General features: G+C 38.2%; 1 protein-coding gene across 2 annotated transcripts in view; it reads left to right on the top strand.

Annotated features, from left to right (window-relative positions):
• The window catches only part of TES (testin LIM domain protein), a 56,053-nt gene that overhangs the window by 24,327 nt on the left and 13,266 nt on the right, over positions 1–18,460 (top strand). For both annotated transcript variants that reach the window (XM_019958731.2, XM_019958732.2), the window contains exon 2: positions 7,631–7,716. In XM_019958731.2, the coding sequence (XP_019814290.1) occupies positions 7,631–7,716 (86 nt within the window). The remainder of the gene's footprint in view (positions 1–7,630; positions 7,717–18,460) is intronic.

Here is an 18,460-nt window from a genome sequence, read left to right as displayed (position 1 = left end):
CCAGCAGTGGGATTGCTGGGTCATATGGCAGTTCTATTTCCAGTTTTTTAAGGAATATCCACACTGTTCTCCATAGTGGCTGTACTAGTTTGCATTCCCACCAACAGTGTAAGAGGGTTCCCTTTTCTCCACACCCTCTCCAGCATTTATTGCTTGTAGACTTTTGGATCGCAGCCATTCTGACTGGTGTGAAATGGTACCTCATAGTGGTTTTGATTTACATTTCTCTGATAATGAGTGATGTTGAGCATCTTTTCATGTGTTTGTTAGCCATCTGTATGTCTTCTTTAGAGAAATGTCTATTTAGTTCTTTGGCCCATTTTTTGATTGGGTCATTTATTTATCTGGAATTGAGCTGCAGAAGTTGCTTGTATATTTTTGAGATTAATTCTTTGTAAGTTGCTTCATTTGCTATTATTTTCTCCCATTCTGAAGGCTGTCTTTTCACCTTGCTAATGGTTTGTCAGTTTTATTTATCCTTTCAAAGAACCAGCTTTTGGCTTTGTTGATTTTTGCTACGGTCTCTTTTGTTTCTTTTGCATTTATTTCTGCCCTAATTTTTAAGATTTCTTTCCTTCTACTAACCCTGGGGTTCTTCATTTCTTCCTTTTCTAGTTGCTGTAGGTGCAGAGTTAGGTTATTTATTTGACTTTTTTCCTGTTTCTTGAGGTATGCCTGTATTGCTATGCACCTTCCCCTTAGCACTGCTTTTACAGTGTCCCACAGGTTTTGGGTTGTGTTTTCATTGTCATTCGTTTCTATGCATATTTTGATTTTGTCTTTGATTTCTTCTGTGATTTGTTGGTTATTCATCAGCGTGTTGTTCAGCCTCCATATGTTGGAATTTTTAATAGTTTTTCTCCTGTAATTGAGATCTAATCTTACTGCATTGTGGTCAGAAAAGATGTTTGGAATGATTTCAATTTTTTTGAATTTACCAAGGCTAGATTTATGGCCCAGGATGTGATCTATCCTGGAGAAGGTTACATGTGTGCTTGAGAAAAAGGTGAAATTCATATAATTGTTATATCTTCTTCTTCCGTTGATCCTTTGACCATTATGTAGTGTCCTTCTTTGTCTCTTTTCACAGCCTTTGTTTTAAAGTCTATTTTATCTGATATAAGTATTGCTACTCCTGCTTTCTTTTGGTCTCTATTTGCATGGAAAATCTTTTTCCAGCCCTTCATTTTCAGTCTGTTTGTGTCCCTTGTTTTGAGGTGGGTCTCTTGTAGACAGCATATATAGGCGTCTTGGTTTATATCCATTCAGCCAGTCTTTGTCTTTTGGTTGGGGCATTCAACCCATCTACGTTTAAGGTAACTGTTGTTAAGTATGATCCTGTTGCCATTTACTTTATTGTTTTCGGTTGGAGTTTATACACCCTTTCTGTGTTTCCTGTCTAGAGAAGATCCTTTAGCATTTGTTAGAGAGCTGGTTTGGTGGTGCTGAATTCTCTCAGCTTTTGCTTGTCTGTAAAGCTTTTGATTTCTCCTTCATATTTGAATGAGATCCTTGCTGGGTACAGTAATCTGGGCTGTAGGTTATTTTCTTTCATCACTTTAAGTATGTCCTGCCATTCCCTCCTGGCCTGAAGAGTTTCTATTGAAAGATCAGCTGTTATCCTTATGGGAATTCCCTTGTGTGTTATTTATTGTTTTTCCTTGCTGCTTTTAATATTTGTTCTTTGTGTTTGATCTTTGTTAATTTGATTAGTATGTGTCTTGGGGTGTTTCACCTTGGGTTTATCCTGTTTGGGACTCTCTGGGTTTCTTGGACGTGGGTGATTATTTCCTTCCCCATTTTAGGGAAGTTTTCAACTATTATCTTCTCAAGTATTTTCTCATGGTCTTTCTTTTTGTCTTCTTCTTCTGGGACTCCTATGATTTCAGTGTTGGGGCGTTTAACATTGTCCCAGAGGTCTCTGAGATTGTCCTCATTTCTTTTAATTCGTTTTTCTTTTTTCCTCTTTGATTCATTTATTTCTACCATTCTATCTTCTACCTCAGTTACCCTATCTTCTGCCTCCATTATTCTACTGTTGGTTCCTTCCAGAGTGTTTTTGATCTCATTTATTGCATTATTCATTATATATTGACTCTTTTTTATTTCTTCTAGGTCCTTGTTAAAGCTTTCTTACATCTTTTCAATCCTTGTCTCCAGGCTGTGTATCTGTAACTCTATTTTGTTTTCAAGATTTTGGATCATTTTCACTAGCATTATTCAGAATTCTTTATCAGGTAGATTCCCTATCTCTTCCTCTTTTGTTTGGTTTGGTGGGCATTTATCCTGTTTCTTTGCCTTCTGGGTATTCCTCTGTCTCTTCATCTTGTTTATACTGCTGTGTTTGGGGTGGCCTTTCCATATTCTTGCAGTTTGTGGAGTTCTCTTTATTGTGGAGTTTTCTTGCTGTGGGTGGGGTTGAACGGATGGCTTCTGTTTAGGGAAGCTTGTGTCGGTGTTCTGGTGGGTGGAGCTGGATTTCTTCTCTCTGGAGTGCAGTGAAGTGTCCAGTAATGCGTTATGAGATGTCAGTGGGTTTGGTGTGACTTGGGGCAGCCTGTATATTGAAGCTCAGGGCTATGTTCTGGTGTTGCTGGAGAATTTGTGGGGTATGTCTTGCTCTGGAACTTGTTGGCCTTTGGGTGGTGCTTGGTTTCAGTGTAGGTATGGAGGCATTTGATGAGCTCCTATCGATTAATGTTCCCTGGAGTCAGGAGTTCTCTGGTGTTCTCAGGATTTGAACTTGAGCCTCCTGCCTCTGGTTTTCAGTCTTATTCTTACAGTAGCCTCAGGACTTGTCCAACTATATAGCACCGATGATAAAACATCTAGGTTAAAGATGAGAAGTTTCTCTACAGTGATGGACACTCAGAAAGGTTCACAGAGTTACATGGAGAAGAGGGAAGAAGGAGATAGAGGTGACCAGGAGGATAAGAGGGGGAACCAAAAGAGGAGAGAGCAAGCTAGCCAGTAATCACTTCCTTATGTGCACTCCACAGTCTGGACCGCTCAGAGATGTTCACGGAGTTACACAGAGAAGAGAAGAGGGAGGAAGGAGACAGAGGTGGCCAGGAGGATAAAGGAGGAAATCAAAAGAAGAGAGACAGATTCAGCCAGTAATCAGTTCCCTAAGTGTGCGCCACCGTCCAGAACACAAAGAGATTCACAGAGTTAGGTAGAGAAGAAAAGTGGATGAGGAGATAGAGGCAACCTGGTGGAGAAAAATGAGAATCAAAAGGGGGAGAGAGCAATCAGGCCAGTGATCTCATTCCCTCGTAAAAATGGGTACTGAAGATCGGGTTCTTAAAGGTACAAAGTTGATAACAAATACCAAAAAAGCAAAAATTAAAAATCTAGAGTAGAAGTTAGATTCTCAAAAATACAATATTAAAGAAAAAAACAAAGTCACAAAAATTATAAAATATATATATATGAAGTTTGCTTTAAAAAATAGGGTCTTTTTTTTTTTGCAAAGTAATAGGTTATAAAATGAAAATTAAAGGAGTAATAGAGGACTTAAAAATAAAATTTTTTTTTAATTTAAAAAATGATAATAGTAAAAATATATCTTGGACTTTCTCTGGTGTTGTGGACAGTGTGGGGTCAGTTCATTCTCAAATAGTTCCTTAATCTGGCTTATACTTCCCAAGATCTATAGGCCCCTTCCTATGTAGTCGGTGCTAACTACAGAGTTTTAATCTATTGCACCTGTCTCTTCCAAGGCAGTTCCCTCTGTTTGTTTTAGCTTCTTTTGTTTGCTGGTCTCTTCAGTGTCTAATTTCTACTCTGACACAAGGGGGCGGTGGTGGGCACTTTTTTTAGACTCACTTGTTCAGTCATGCTGTGGGGAGGGAGGGACGCTGCAAACAACACTGGCGTGTGCTCGCAGTGTCTTGGCCACACTGGGTTTGCCCCCACTCACAGCCTTATGGCAGAAAGTGAAGAGGAACTAAAAAGCCTCTTGATGAAAGTGAAAGAGGAGAGTGAAAAAGTTGGCTTAAAACTCAACATTCAGAAAATGAAGATCATGGCATCTGGTCCCATCACTTCATGGCAAATAGATGGGGAAACAGTGGAAACAGTGTCAGACTTTATTTTTTTGGGCTCCAAAATCACTGCAAATGGTGATTGCAGCCATGAAATTAAAAGACACTTACTCATATTAAAAAGCAGAGACATTACTTTGCCAACAAAGGTCCGTCTAGTCAAGGCTATGGTTTTTCCAGTGGTCATTTATGGATGTGAGAGTTGGACTGTGAAGAAAGCTGAGCACCGAAGAATTGATACTTTTGAACTGTGGTGTTGGAGAAGACTCTTGAGAGTCCCTTGGACTGCAAGGAGATCCAACCAGTCCATCCTAAAGGAGATCAGTCCTGGGTGTTCTTTGGAAGGACTGATGCTAAAGCTGAAACTCCAATACTTTGGCCACCTCTTGCAAAGAGTCGACTCATTGGAAAAGACCCTGATTCTGGGAGGGATTGGGGGCAGGAGGAGAAGGGGATGACAGAGGATGAAATGGTTGGATGGCATCACTGACTCGATGGACATGAGTTTGAGTGAACTCTGGGAGTTGGTGATGGACAGGGAGGCCTGGCATGCTGCAGTTCATGGGGTCGCAAAGAGCTGGACACGAATGAGCGACTGAACTGAACTGAACTGAACGCCGTGTGTGCTTTCTCTGTCTACACTGTTTAGGCTCTAGGTTGCTCTGCCAGGAACTGTCTGAGGCTGGCCCTGGGTTGTATGCACTTCCCAGGTCTAAGCCACTCAGTTCAGGTACTTGGATACTCCACAAAGGCACAGACTTCGTTGGGCCTGCGTTTGTGCCCTTCCTAGGTCTGAGCAGCTCAAGTGACCAGGTGCTTGGCGAGAACAACTGCAACTTATGGCCTCCCCCTGTCCCTGCCGCTCGGTCTTCTGGGTGTACAACCAGTGCACCTTCTCAGGTATGCCGTGTGTCTCTTCTGGGGAGCTGATCTCTGGTTGCGACCCTCCCGGCGGATGTCGACCTTCCAGAATCTCAAGAAGTCTTGGTTAGCAATGATGCCTGCTTGCAGTTTGGTAGATGATGCCCCTCTGGGGCCGTGATTGCCTCCTTCTGGCTCTGGCTGCCCTTGCCTGCCTCTCCGGCGGGGGATGGGCCAGTCTGCAGCCGGCTAGCTCTGCTCAGTCCTTTGTTCTGTGAGCAGGCCTGGTGGTGTCTTAGGTTAAGGCTTTTCTCCGGATAGCTATCCCACAGTCTGGTTTGCTGTCTAAAGTTAGTTGCCTCAGATTGCCCTTGGGGCATTCAGTCCTGGTCCTTACTGTAAGCAATGCAGCCTGCACCTCCCTGCCCAGACCCTGCTTGCTAGTGGCAGATGTGGGCATCTGCGGGTGTCTGCGGCTGCTTCTCCGCTGGGAGTTATCATTGGGCACGTAATCTGTGGGTTTTAATTATTTATTTATTTTTCCTCCCGGTTATGTTGCCCTCTGAGGTTCCAAGGCTCGCCACAGACTCGCCAGTGAGTGTTTCCTGGTGTTTGGAAACTTCTCTCTTTTTTAAGACTCCCTTCCCCGGACTACCTCTTTTGTCTCTCTTTTTATCTTTTATATTTTTTCCTACATCCTTTCAAAGACAATGGGCTGCTTTTCTGGGTGCCTGATGTCCTCTGCCAGCATTCAGAAATTGTTTTGTGAAATTTACTCAGCGTTCAAATGTTTTTTCAATGAATTTGTGGCAGAGAAAGTGGTCTCCCCATCCTATTCCTCCGCCATCTTAGGACCGCCTCAAAATGTATTTCTTACTGTGAGTTTAGAACCAGCTGATTTAAGCTGAGCTATGTGATTAAGCCTTAATAATATAATCTTAATTTTCATCTGAGATTCAGTTTAGCAGGAGATACATGGAACATAGTATGAGGCAAATCCATATACCAGACAGATTCAGGATCGTTACCTCTCCTGTAATGGAAAACTAAAAAGGGCTGGAAAAATAATTGACCTTTTTAGATTTGCTGTTCATTTTACTATGAGTCTTGTAGTGGAGAAAAAACTCTTTAATTATGTTCATCGCAAAAGACCAGTAAACTAAAATAGCTAGAATCTGTCTTTTGGTAATCCATTTTATTTCTGTACTGTGAACTGTAATGATAAGTGACAGAAAATAATTTGATTCTTTCCAAAAAAAAACAAGTGGCTAGTGTTAAAATGTACAGTTTAGAGAATTTTTAATCTTTTGAAAATGGTAATGGAGATATGGCAAAGGTAATAAAGTGTAGTTAATGCTGGACAGATTTTTATCACGTTTAGCAAATATTCTTGAAATGGTCTAACTTTAAAAATTGTAGGTTCTCCTCAGCAGTTGGGTAGACCAGCTGGTTTTGAATATGCCCTTAGTTATGTAAAAGGATGTGGTAAAATTCTTAAGAAAAAAGGAAGGGCTTCATTTAAACTTCATGGACTGATCAAGCTGATCTCTCATGGAACAAGTTACAATGTGTTTTGTTTTGTTTTAAATTTTTTAATCGAAGGATAGTTGCTTTACAGAATTTTGTGGTTTTGATTGCAGTGACAAACACAACTTGGTAAAGCTACAAAAGGGAGCCATTGAAAAAAATCTCTTGTCTGACTTGTAACACTCACTCCAGACACTAAACAGTAACAAATCTGTCAGCAGTCAGTGATATGAATAATCGAAGCACTGGTGATTTGTTGATGTGCTGAAGCAAAGCTAGTTGATCTTTTTCACTCTAATACCAATAGTTGGGTACAGAGCTTACATTGTCTTCTGGTGTCCTTCCCTCATCTGCACCCCTCCTCTTTTGCTTATTAAGTCATGTCTCAGCAGTTCCTGAGAATTACTGTTAATATGGTAGAAGGAAAAAAAAATGGTTTGCTATATAAGGGCAATAGTACAATCCCTGCACCCCTATCTAGGGCCTAAGAGCACAGACCTCGGAATCAGACCTGGAGTCAGATCTCTTGTACACCATTTATAACACATTGATCTTAAGTAAGCTCTGTGGCCTCTCAGAGTTTCAGTTGTCATCTCTTAAGATGGAGAATAGAATTGCCTACTTTATAAGTATTTTATGAGGTCTGTAAAATTTCAGTAAGTGCTCATCTCTATCCCTGTCATTCAGTATCTTTGTTGTTGCTATTATTGTTATTATATTTATCAAGAATAAAATAATAAATCAATATTTAAATAATTAAAACAATATTTCCCCAAATCATTTGCATATTCCTTCTTTGCCAAAAAATATGTCATTTGGGGCCAGGCTTGCTTTCCAAGCTCTGGCTCTTCTGACTGTTCCCTGTACCTATTATATACAGGGCATGTAGTGGCCAAAAAGATAAATTCATGACTTTTTGTGACTTTTGCAATATGTGTAATCTGATATATAGTTGTATTCTAATGCTTTTTTATTCATGAAAGAAGCAATAAGAATACAGGGTATGTTATGTATGCATTTGCCATATAGCATACCTGGGTGTCATGACTGATTAAACAATGTGATACTCATGAAAGATTTGTTTGAAAGTTATATCAAGAGGAGTGGTAAATGGAATTAAAGTTGTGGTCTATTGATTTTTTTTAAAGATTTTTTAAAAACATAATAGTAAATCCATGTTGTTTTCTGTTTAACAGATGGGTCTAGGTCATGAGCAAGGATTTGGAGCCCCCTGTTTAAAATGCAAAGAAAAATGTGAGGGATTCGAACTGCACTTCTGGAGGTAATGTTTTGAAAACTAAAACCACATTAGTAATTTCTGCTTTTTGGCACTGCTTCCTCAGACAGTGGAGACTGCTTACAAGTTGTCCATCATGGTTGATAAGTTGTGATCTATTGTATTATTTTCTAAGAAATAAGAAATAAAGCTATTCTGACTTCTTATCATTATTTGAGCTTATTGGGCTATAGTGACTGTATTTATTTGCTTGATCTATTTGCTGGTTTTCAGTTTTCCTGTGAGACTAAGATATTGAATATGTCTCTTCTCTGAGTGGCAAATAAGTTTATGGTAATCCTGAAAGACTGTTTATTAATTGTTATTCTTTTATTAAGAATGGACAACTATATTCTTTTATTAAAATGGGCAACTATGCACATCTCATCTGTATATTTGTGATTAAACAATAAATACAATGAATTGAGCATTCATGTCCTAGTTGTCAGGAAATGGACTTGAATCTAGTTTGTTTGTTTTTTTTTCCCCAAAATTTTCAGCTGTAAATTTACTACTGAAAACCTTTGAAAAGCTTGAGTTAAAAAAAATGATAATCTGTTGCCATTGTCTTGATTTGAATCAAGTGCCTACATATGGAAGACAAATGTTAGTGGATCAAAAATGTGAATTTCTTATAGCTCTTATTTGCATGTTTTTTTTTAAATCATTATTCTCTGTCATATAAACCTAAAATTGGTATTTTAAATCCATTCTTTTAAAGAACATAAATGTCATTCATCAGTGGCTGCCAAGACCATAATGTTAGTTTATAAGTGTTCAAAGTTAGAATTAGCATATTATTGCTAGAAGAAAAAAATTAAAGTGATCAACCATACATCATTAGGATGGCAGCTGACTGTTAGAATGAATCTCATTTGAGGACCACTCTTGCACTGCTTATTTCCATAGGAAACATTGTAGAATAAAAAATGTCATCGGCTATAGGGTTGTATACAGTATAAGTTAAAGAAGAATGTAAAATAAAATTTGGGGTATTAAGTTTCTTTAAAAGCTCATTTACATAATAAGTTTGAGGAAACAAGGACAGTTGTTTTAAATAGTGAAGGCAAAGGAAAGCTCAGCCCTCCCCCAAATGATGATACAGTTCTTTATGTGTAAGGAACTTAAAATGGCCCAGGGAATTTTAAAATTACAAGACTTTACTGCCTCTTCTTTGTGCTGCCTCTTCAAGGGACATAGCAGTTTGTGAATATGTCTGTTATATTTTGGAAAGGTAAAGTCAGCAGATACAAAATAGTTGTCATGCATTAGAATATTTCAGCTCCTAATGAGAACACAGCTCTTTGTACTCCGTGGGTTTTATGGAGAGCTGCACTGCCCTCTGCTGGGCACAGTTCTTGCTTTGCAGTCTCAAATCATGCTCTTTTTAGTTTGACTATGCATTTGCCAAAACTGCTAATGAGATTTTTATTTAAAGCTCTTTCCTCAGTGATGGTATCTTTTCTCTAAAGCAGGTTAGTTTATAGTAGTTCTTATTTGCTCTATATTATTTTTGTATTGTAGATAACTATCATCTGATATTTTCAGATAAAAATGTCAAATAAGAGCAGTGACATGAAAATCACTTTATTATCATTTTTCCATGTAGTCTTATCTCTGTATCCTCAGTATTTTCTGAGAATCTGTTAAGAACCATAAAAGACTACATCTTCTTCTGGTTGGGCTTCCCTGGTGGCTCAGAGTATAAAGCATCTGCCTGCAATACGGGAGACCTGGGTTTGATCCCTGGGTGGGGTAGATCCCCTGGAGAAGGAAATGGCAACCCACTCTAGTATTCTTGCCTGGAAAACCCCATGGATGGAGAAGCCTGGTGGGCTACAGTCCATGGAGTCGCAGAGTCGGACACGATTGAGGGACCTCAGTTTCACTTTTCTTCTGGTTACTGACCACAGTGTTGGTATGTGATGTAAGCTGACCCAGTCGTGGTACGTCATTTCCTTGTTCACACTGATTTGTCCATTTATCCATTTATGGGCACTTGACAAAAGTCAGATCAGTTGAAACTCTTCCTAGGGGTGGTAGTTGTTGAATAATTTTACCCTCTAGGGACCTGCAAACGTCTTGTGTTTCTGATTGCCTCAGGTTGCTTATGAGAAACCATATGCAAGTAAAAAGAAACAAACTCTGACTATTGCCTAGTAGTATTTGCATTAGCATGTTGCTGCCTGATCTCCCAGGGTCTCAGAACTCAGGCTGAGTTATTTGCTGTTCCACACACATTCACCAAGCATCTGTTATGATTTAGATATTTTGCCATGTGCTAACTCCAATACTTTGGCCACCTGATGCGAAGAGCTGACTCATTTGAAAGGACCCTGATACTGGGAGAGATTGAGGGCAGGAGGAGAAGGGGACGACAGAGGATGAGATGGTTGGATTGCGTCACTGACTCAATGGACATTGGTTTGGGTGGACTCTGGGAGTCGGTGATGGACAGGGAGGCCTGGCATGCTGCAGTTCATGGGGTCGCAAAGAGTCGGACAGAGTGACTGAACTGAAAAAAGATAAAAGTCCCTGATCTTACCCAAAGTGTAGGTATTCCTATGATTTACTAGTTTCTCTATGTTCCCTGAAGTATTTGAGAAGTTATTTATCCCCCATAATCCAGTTTTTTTCCCCCTACATTTCCCCTTACATAGTCTGCACAAATGATATTGGCCTCTTTATGCTGTTGGGTAGCTGCTCAACCCTCAGATCATGGCTTAAATGTTACCTCTTCAGATAAGTTTTTTGTTTTCTTTTATTTCCCATTTACATGGATTTATTCTGTTGTTGCTCTGTATTAATGTACCATGTTTCTTTCCTTCCTGATACACATTGTTCTAGGACTTCCCAGCTGGCTCAGTGGTAAAGAATCCACCTACCAATCCAGGAGACACAAGAGACGAGGGTCTAATCTCTGAGTCAGGAAGCTCCTGGAGTAGAAAATGGCAACCCACTCCAGCATTCTCGCCTGGAGAATCCCATGGACAGAGGAGCCTGGTGGGCTACAGTCCATGGGGGTCACAAAGAGTCAGATGCAACTGAACATACATACATGTTCACACATGTTCATAAAAGACTAGGGCTTTGCCACAGCTTCCAGTTCAACTTGGATTTATATAGTCAGTACAAATGGTGTTATTTAGTAGTTCTGTCTTCTTCCTGGCATCAGTCCAGACACATTTCTCAGAATTTTTAATAATTCCTTGACCTTTTCACCACAGCTGGAAAGCTTGAGGGTAAGTCCCTTTGACCTCCAGATGAGCCATTTTCGGTACAGTCTTTGAAGACTTTTACAGACTTTCTAAGGCTGGTTGTCCTGAGTGTAACAAAGATTCCAGATTTGGTCCAGGGCCACAGAACTGCTGTGATTGAAATAGACATGGGGTCTCAAGTTCCTGCCCACTTAACCTCCTCCTCCATCTTCATGGTGACCCTTGACTTCTAAGACGCTTAGGGCTTCTTGGAGCACATTGTGAAAATCAGAGCCTAGAGTTATTCTTCACTTTTATCAGTCTGACCTTCTATGCAGCCACAAGAATGGTCTTTTGAAAATGGATACTATTGTGTACTTACCAATAGCTTAAGAATCTTAATGCTTTCCCACTGGACCTGATCCTTTGAACAAAGTCTTTGGCCTTTGATATTAAACCTCAATATCTGTCCTCTGCTTACTCTTCCAACCTTCCTTCCATTTCAAGTACCCTGTGCTTCAATTACTTAGACACATGCTGTTTCCTAAAATTTCTGTGCCTTATCTCATGTTCCCTTTGCCTGGAAAGACCCTGTATGGTCCAACTAAAAAGAAATCTCACCACATGGAAACAAAAAGTCCTTCCTGTTCTCTTCACGTATTGGCTCAGGCAGTGTCTCTGAGAAGTTGTCTTTGTCTCTATATGAGTCAGTTCAGCTTCTGTAGTAAAATACCATAGACTGGTTTCTTAATAGCAGAAATGTATTGTCTTACACTTCTGGAGGCTAGAAGCCCAAGACTAAAACATGAGCATGGTTGGGTTCTGGTGAGGAACCACTTTCTAGTTTGTAGATGGCCACCTCCTGGCCGTATCCTCACATTCCCTTTTCTCCGTGTGTACATGCAGAGAGAGGAATATAAAAGATTGCGGATACCTGATATTAATACTTATCATATAGAAACTACTATCTTCTGGGCACACTTATAAGTAATGTTTAGAAATAACATTTATGAAATGCAAGACAGAAACCCAGGATATCAAGTTTATAGCCAATTATTTTATATTGAAAGTAATATCATTGGAACCATAGATCATTTATTATATAAGTAATAGAATAAGTAATAAAATTATTATTTTATTTAATCCTCGATAAGTGGTTTCAATAAAACAGTTGCATTTTACAAGAAAAGTGTTATTTGAATGAATATAGCATACATCTCTCCAGAGAATTTCTGATTGGGTGAGAGCTGGCTGAAAACTGAAAATTCCCCACCATAAATGGATTAATGCTTGTGTTGAATTCTATAACAGAGGCCCACTCTTAAGTCCATATATGTATATCCCTGTTATAAAAGGGCAGCTTCCAACCCTTTTAAATTATTCGTTTATAGCAGTGTCATGACCGTTCCGTTAAATCACTATGACTGCTGGCGGTATGTCAGAGCACTCCAGTTGCTACTACTTGCCTTGGAAAAATAATAATTTTTACAAATAGTGCTACAAAAATAACTTCTCTTTTGAGAAGCTATGAGGGATAGTTTCTTGACTGCTTTCAGCTTGAAACTATAAATCTATCTACTTTTCTGAGCAGTGCTTTTGGTAAGTTTTGTACTCTCTTGAACTTAAGAACTCTGAAGTTGTAATATAAAATTGTGAGTTAACAGTTCTGATTTGTCATGCATATTAATCTTTGCATGTGTATGTGTTAACAGCTTTAAACTTTTTAGGACAAATAGCTCTCCTCACCCTACATCATAGAGCTTCCCGGTCTACCAGTCTACCCTCACATCTTTTTTAGAAAGTCATATAAAAAAGACTGTTTTAAACTAACTTAATTCAGAGTCTCCCCTACATTTCCCCTTTGCACAACTTTAATTAACCTCCCATGGAAAGTTTGGGCAGAAATGCTATAGGGCAGTTTAGAAGATTTAGAGATATGATGGCTGTGCTAAGTACGGGAGCTGATTTAAATACTCCCCTCAAACGAATAGCTCAAATAAATTTAATAAAAATAAACTTTTTAAGCCTTACACATATCATCAGAAGTTACATGTGAATCATCTGAAGAAACATACTGTACACACCTTATAACATAGCCCCTTGCACATGGATACTCTGGTCACCTATGCCGTTTTCATTTTATTTCAGGTTGGTCTAAAACAAATTTTTAAAAGTTCCTTATTTTCTTAAATGTCCTACTCATCCTCACACTTTCTCTTAGATAAAAAATAACGGTATCTCTCTCTTCTCTAATTTCTCAACAAAATTTTCTGTTTAATAAATTTATTGACTATTTTCCAAATGACTTGAAATTTCCTAAAAGATATTTCTAAAAATTAAAAAAAATTAATTTAAATATGGGAGATTAGAATATAAAACACTGTAGACTAACCCCCCCCCCCCCAAATATTTTTTAAAACCTAGATAAGTAGTGGATAGTGCACCTTTCCACAAGGATAGCTCTTGGCACCTGGCCCAGAATTTATGGGTTTCTTTCTTGCCTTTTTATAGCTGTAGCTGCCCCTTTTTATTGCAGAAATGGAACGATAGTTTTCAGAGTCTGGAACGAATGTGGTCATTCCAGCTACTACATTGATGACAACTCTCTGGCTAAAAGAAACATCCTACCCTTCTTGAGTCACATTCTTGCCAGTTCTGTTATTGCAGGTCACAGTTTTGGAGTAAGGATTCAGATGAGCTTATATGTAAGTAAGGAAGCAGATGAGGCTTATATATATTGGGATTTTAAAAATGATCATGAGTCAGTCATAGGTTTTCCCCACTTAGGAAACTGCTAATCAGGCATAGGCTGACTTGTTTAACTACTACTTCTTCCCTCATCACTGCGCTATCAGTGTGGTGTCTTAACCTGAATTTACTTGCTTAATAAAGTTATATTGGATAGGTAAACAGGTAGACAGGGAATATAGATTTTCTCAGAATGTAAATCTTCTAAGAATAACCAAGACTAATAAGAAGAAGCAGTATAGAGACGGCTAGTATGTCATTGATTAATATACTTTTTTTTATATAACATTTTCATAGTAAATATAATTTATTTAACCATGCTACAGCTTGTCATAGTATAGTTCATGCTTTAGAAAGTCCACAGGCTTTGTTTCACTTACTCTTTTACTGTTAATCCTTCAGATTTTAGAATCTTACTCTCTTTATTTCATGGCATACATGTTATACTGGTGTACACCTGGATAATAAACATTTTTAAAGGAACTCCAATATTTATCACTATCCTTGTAACATTATTACTTCCTTCTTTAGTCAGTCACTTTGCTAATACCAGGATGCATGCCATAGTTCACAGCCATATAAGGAACTATTTATTTATATAAGAACTAAATTCCCAGCCCACCTTTCCCCTCAGGAAGGTGTCATTTTAAACTTGATCCAAAAGCACTGTGATAGTTTTATGAATAATTATATTGTTTTTGTTAACTGAAGAACAAGAATGAAGAACATACTGTAGTAGGATAGTATGCTCCTTTCCAGTAGATGAAAGTATGAGATAACCAGATGTAAGTCTTTTATAGCTGAACTAGAATATGCAAACTATTCAGTAAGTTATTACCAAATAAAGAATTCTGACCGATGTGTACACAAGGGAAGTATTTTGCCTCCCTACCCCACATCTCTCGACACACTATCTTTCTCTCTCTTTCTGGGACTGTATAAGTCCAATGTAATATTTTCAGTTTGCATACCTCACCTTAAGAAAAACAACATAAAAGTAAATAATTATTTAATAATTTGTTATTTGGCAAAGTGTTTAGTTTGGGGTGTTTTTTTTTTTTTGGTAATTTTCTGATGTAGAGAAATCCAATGATTTATATTAATTTTAAATACGAAAGACTTATTAATAAGCTTTTAATGATGCTAATACATTTTTATATGATCAATTCGAGCATGTGTAATTAACAGTTTAGTTTCTCCCTTTCTGATGAATCCTTACCACTTGTATTTCTTTGAACTTTCTTATTGCTCTGATTAGTACCCAAGGAAAAATGAATGAAGTGGCAATAGCAAGGTTGCTTTCTTGCTTCAGATCCTAAAATGAATGCACTAAGTATGATGGATCCTGAGTGCTTGCTGACTTTTTCCCCCCAGAAACCCTTTCTAAAGTCCTACTTTCTTTCTACAACTAAAATTACTTTAAATGTAATCAGAAGAAATGTTGATATGTATTGAATGTTTTCTGTATCCAATGAGAAGCAAACCTTTATCAGTTTCTGTTATTGTCCTTATTTTCCTTTTTACTTTAGGTTTTGTCTGAATATTTCCTAACCTCCTGAGTTAAACCCTTAGCTTATTAATTTTTATTCTTCTTTCTAATTTGAGCATACCTTAACTATAATTTTCCTCCTCAGCATCTCTTTAGTTGTATTTCACAAGTTTCAGGAAGTAATAGTTTTGCTTTCTTTTTTCCTAAAATATTTTTTGTTTTAATTTATATTGTAATTCTTTTCTTTCAACATTTAATTTTTTAAGACTCTTTTTTTAAAAGTACTTTGTAATGTTTTTGTTGATGATTTTTAACATAACTGCATTCTGTTCAGCTTATCTGGTTGATGATCTGTCCTTGAGACTTGCTCTATGGCATAGTAGATGTTCGGTTTTTCAAAATGTTTCAAATAGTTGTAAAAAGAATGTATATTCTCCAGTCACTGGATATAATGCTTTCATGTGTGTCTTAGGTCAGGCTTGATACTTGTGTTATTCAAATCTTTATCTCTAATTTTTTAAAATCTCAACATAGTGATGGCTTTGTCCATTTGCTTCTTACAATGTATGAAAGTGAAAAGTGAAAGTGAAGTCGCTCAGTCGTGTCTGACCCTCAGCGACCCCATGGACTGCAGCCTTCCAGGCTCCTCCATCCATGGGATTTTCCAGGCAAGAGTACTGGAGTGGCATGCCATTGCCTTCTCTGATAGTTCTGTTACTTTTGCTTATATATGTTGAAGTTAGGTTATTAGGTGGTGTTAAGTTAATTGTTATAGCAGAGAAGTGTTTTTTTAAATATTTGTTACTGTGAAGTGACTCTGATACTCATTAAGGGAAAAAGCCTTAATTGTATTCCCTAATATCATGGCTCAGTTGGTCAAGAATCTGCCTGCAATGTGGGAGACCTGAGTTCGATCCTTGGGTTGGGATGATCCCCTATAGAAGGGAAAGGCTACCCACTCCAGTATTCTGGCCTGGAGAATTCCATGGACTTAGCCCATGGGGTCACAAAGAGTTGGACACAACTGAGCGACTTTCACTTTCAATATACGTAACAACGTTTTGCTGGTATTTGCCAGGTTAATCTTTTTGCATCATCATACTTTTCATCCTTTCTATGTGGTTAAAATTAAGTGTTTCTTAAACAGCATATAACTGTTTAAATATAACTACTTTGTTATATTATCCTTCTGAAAGCCTTCATCTTTTAACTGGAGAAATGAGTCCATTTATTGTGACTGTTGATATGCTTGGGTTATATCAACCATCTAATTTGTGCTTTCTACATGTCCTAAGTTCCCAAGTTTATTTTTCTCCAATCTTGTTTGACTAATTACATTTTCATATTTTCATCCCTTTTTGTCATAGTTAGAAATTACATTTCTTTCTTTAGTTATCTAGATATTTTAACATACATAGTTAACAACATCCAATGTTAATCTATATCTTCAGTATCTTCCTGAACAGTGTAAGGATATTAAAATGTTTTTTTAACTCTCAGATTTCTCCCTCTAACTTATATGCTGTCAATGTCCTGTATTTTAGTTCCAGCTTATATTTTTAATCCCACAAATTCTTTCTACTCTCTGTTTTCCTCTGCCATCTTTGCCAGCTTCTGCTCCTGTACCAGGCTCCCTCCTGAGCCCTCATCTCCCTCTGCTCTTCCCTCAGGAGGTGAAAGTGCTCTGTTCAACTTATTCCCTGGCTTCTGAATTTATATTTTCCGCCGGGCTACAGTTTCTAATAATAGATCTATATATCCTATAATCTACTTGATATCTTTACCCTGTTTTATAGGCATTTCAAACTTATTATTTCAGTTTGGATAGATTTCACCAACGTTTTCATCCCATACCTCAGTTCTATTCTTATTTTGCTTTTATGATCTAATAAATTACATTCCTTTTACAATCTTACTCATCCCAGAAACCTGGGTTCATTTTTTAACTGATTCTGTCTTCCCTTCATCAATGTATTCACAAGGCTTAATTCGTTTCACATTATTTGTTTAGTCACTCAGTCTTGTCCAACTCTTTGCACCCCATGGACTGTAGCCTGCCAGGTTCCTCTGTCCATGGGTTTCCCAGGCAAGAATACTGGAGTTGGTTGTCATTTCCTTCTCCAGGGGATCTTCATGACCCAGAGATCCAATCCAGGTTTCCTGAGAGTCACCTCCATTGCAGGCAGATTGTTTTACCACTGAGCCACAAGGGAAGACCAGTTTCACTTTAAGGATATCTTAAATTTGTCCCTTTCTTTTTATCTCCACTATCAGATACTTCAGTGCAAGCTATTACACATCTTAGCCAGGCCAAAACAGTAACCATCCAAGATGTAAATTCCACTTTTGAAATAGCAGTAGAATCCCTGTTCCTTAGGACCTTGCAGACTGGATGCACCATTGACATGTTAACTGGTCTTCCTGCTTGAAGTTACATCTATCCCTAAGTCCTTCTCCATATGGCAGATATTACAGTTTTTGAAAATGATAGATCTAATCATGTTATTCCATGACTTAAAAGCCTTTAGAGCCTCCTGATTGCTCTTACAGTGAAAGCCAGACTTCTTAATATGCCTTACAGTAGTCCCTGCATGATCTCAGGCTTGCCTACCTTTCCAGCCTTGTCACTACCCAAGTTACTTAGCTCACTGTAGTCATACATACCAGACATCTCTGATCATAGGGCCTAAGGGCGCAGTCTCCTAATATAGGACGACCACACATACTCTTTCTACCCAAAATGTCTGGAGGCTTTTCTTCTTCTGTCTTTACCTCTTCTCAAACACACACAGAGTTCACATTCATTTTACACATCCTTCAGATTTCAACCTAAATGTCACTTTCTTAGGATTAATGTTCTTATGGAGTCCTTTGCTCACCAGTTCCAAGTCAAAATTATATCCTCTCAAAGTAGTCTGTGATTATCACAAATGCATTTATAGGTGTGTGTGTGTGTGTGTGTGTGTGTGTATTTGTTTAGTGTCTGTCTCCTCACCAGGTGGTAAGCATAAGTTCTAGACCGTCAGAGACTGGGCCTAATTATTTTCATCATTATATCCTAGTATCAGGTACATTGCTTGGCACGTGGACACTCATATATGTTGCATAAATGAAAGATTACATGCCATACCAGATTGGGGAAGGGAAATTGTGTCTTTCAAGTATAAGAAGGGAAGAGACTTCATCTGTCTTATACATAAGGGAGCACAGGTTAGGTGGTCACTAAATGTTTTGAAGAAATAAAAGAAGGGGAAAGGAAAGGGAAAGGAAGAGAAAGGAAATGGAACATGAGAAAAGAGAGAAAAGGAAATTGGAA

This window comes from Bos indicus, chromosome 4 (genome assembly GCF_029378745.1).
Source record: "Bos indicus isolate NIAB-ARS_2022 breed Sahiwal x Tharparkar chromosome 4, NIAB-ARS_B.indTharparkar_mat_pri_1.0, whole genome shotgun sequence".
Classification (NCBI taxonomy): domain Eukaryota; kingdom Metazoa; phylum Chordata; class Mammalia; order Artiodactyla; family Bovidae; genus Bos; species Bos indicus.
The sequence above is the reverse complement of the archived record's forward strand: the minus strand, read 5'-3'. Positions and strand labels throughout refer to the sequence as shown.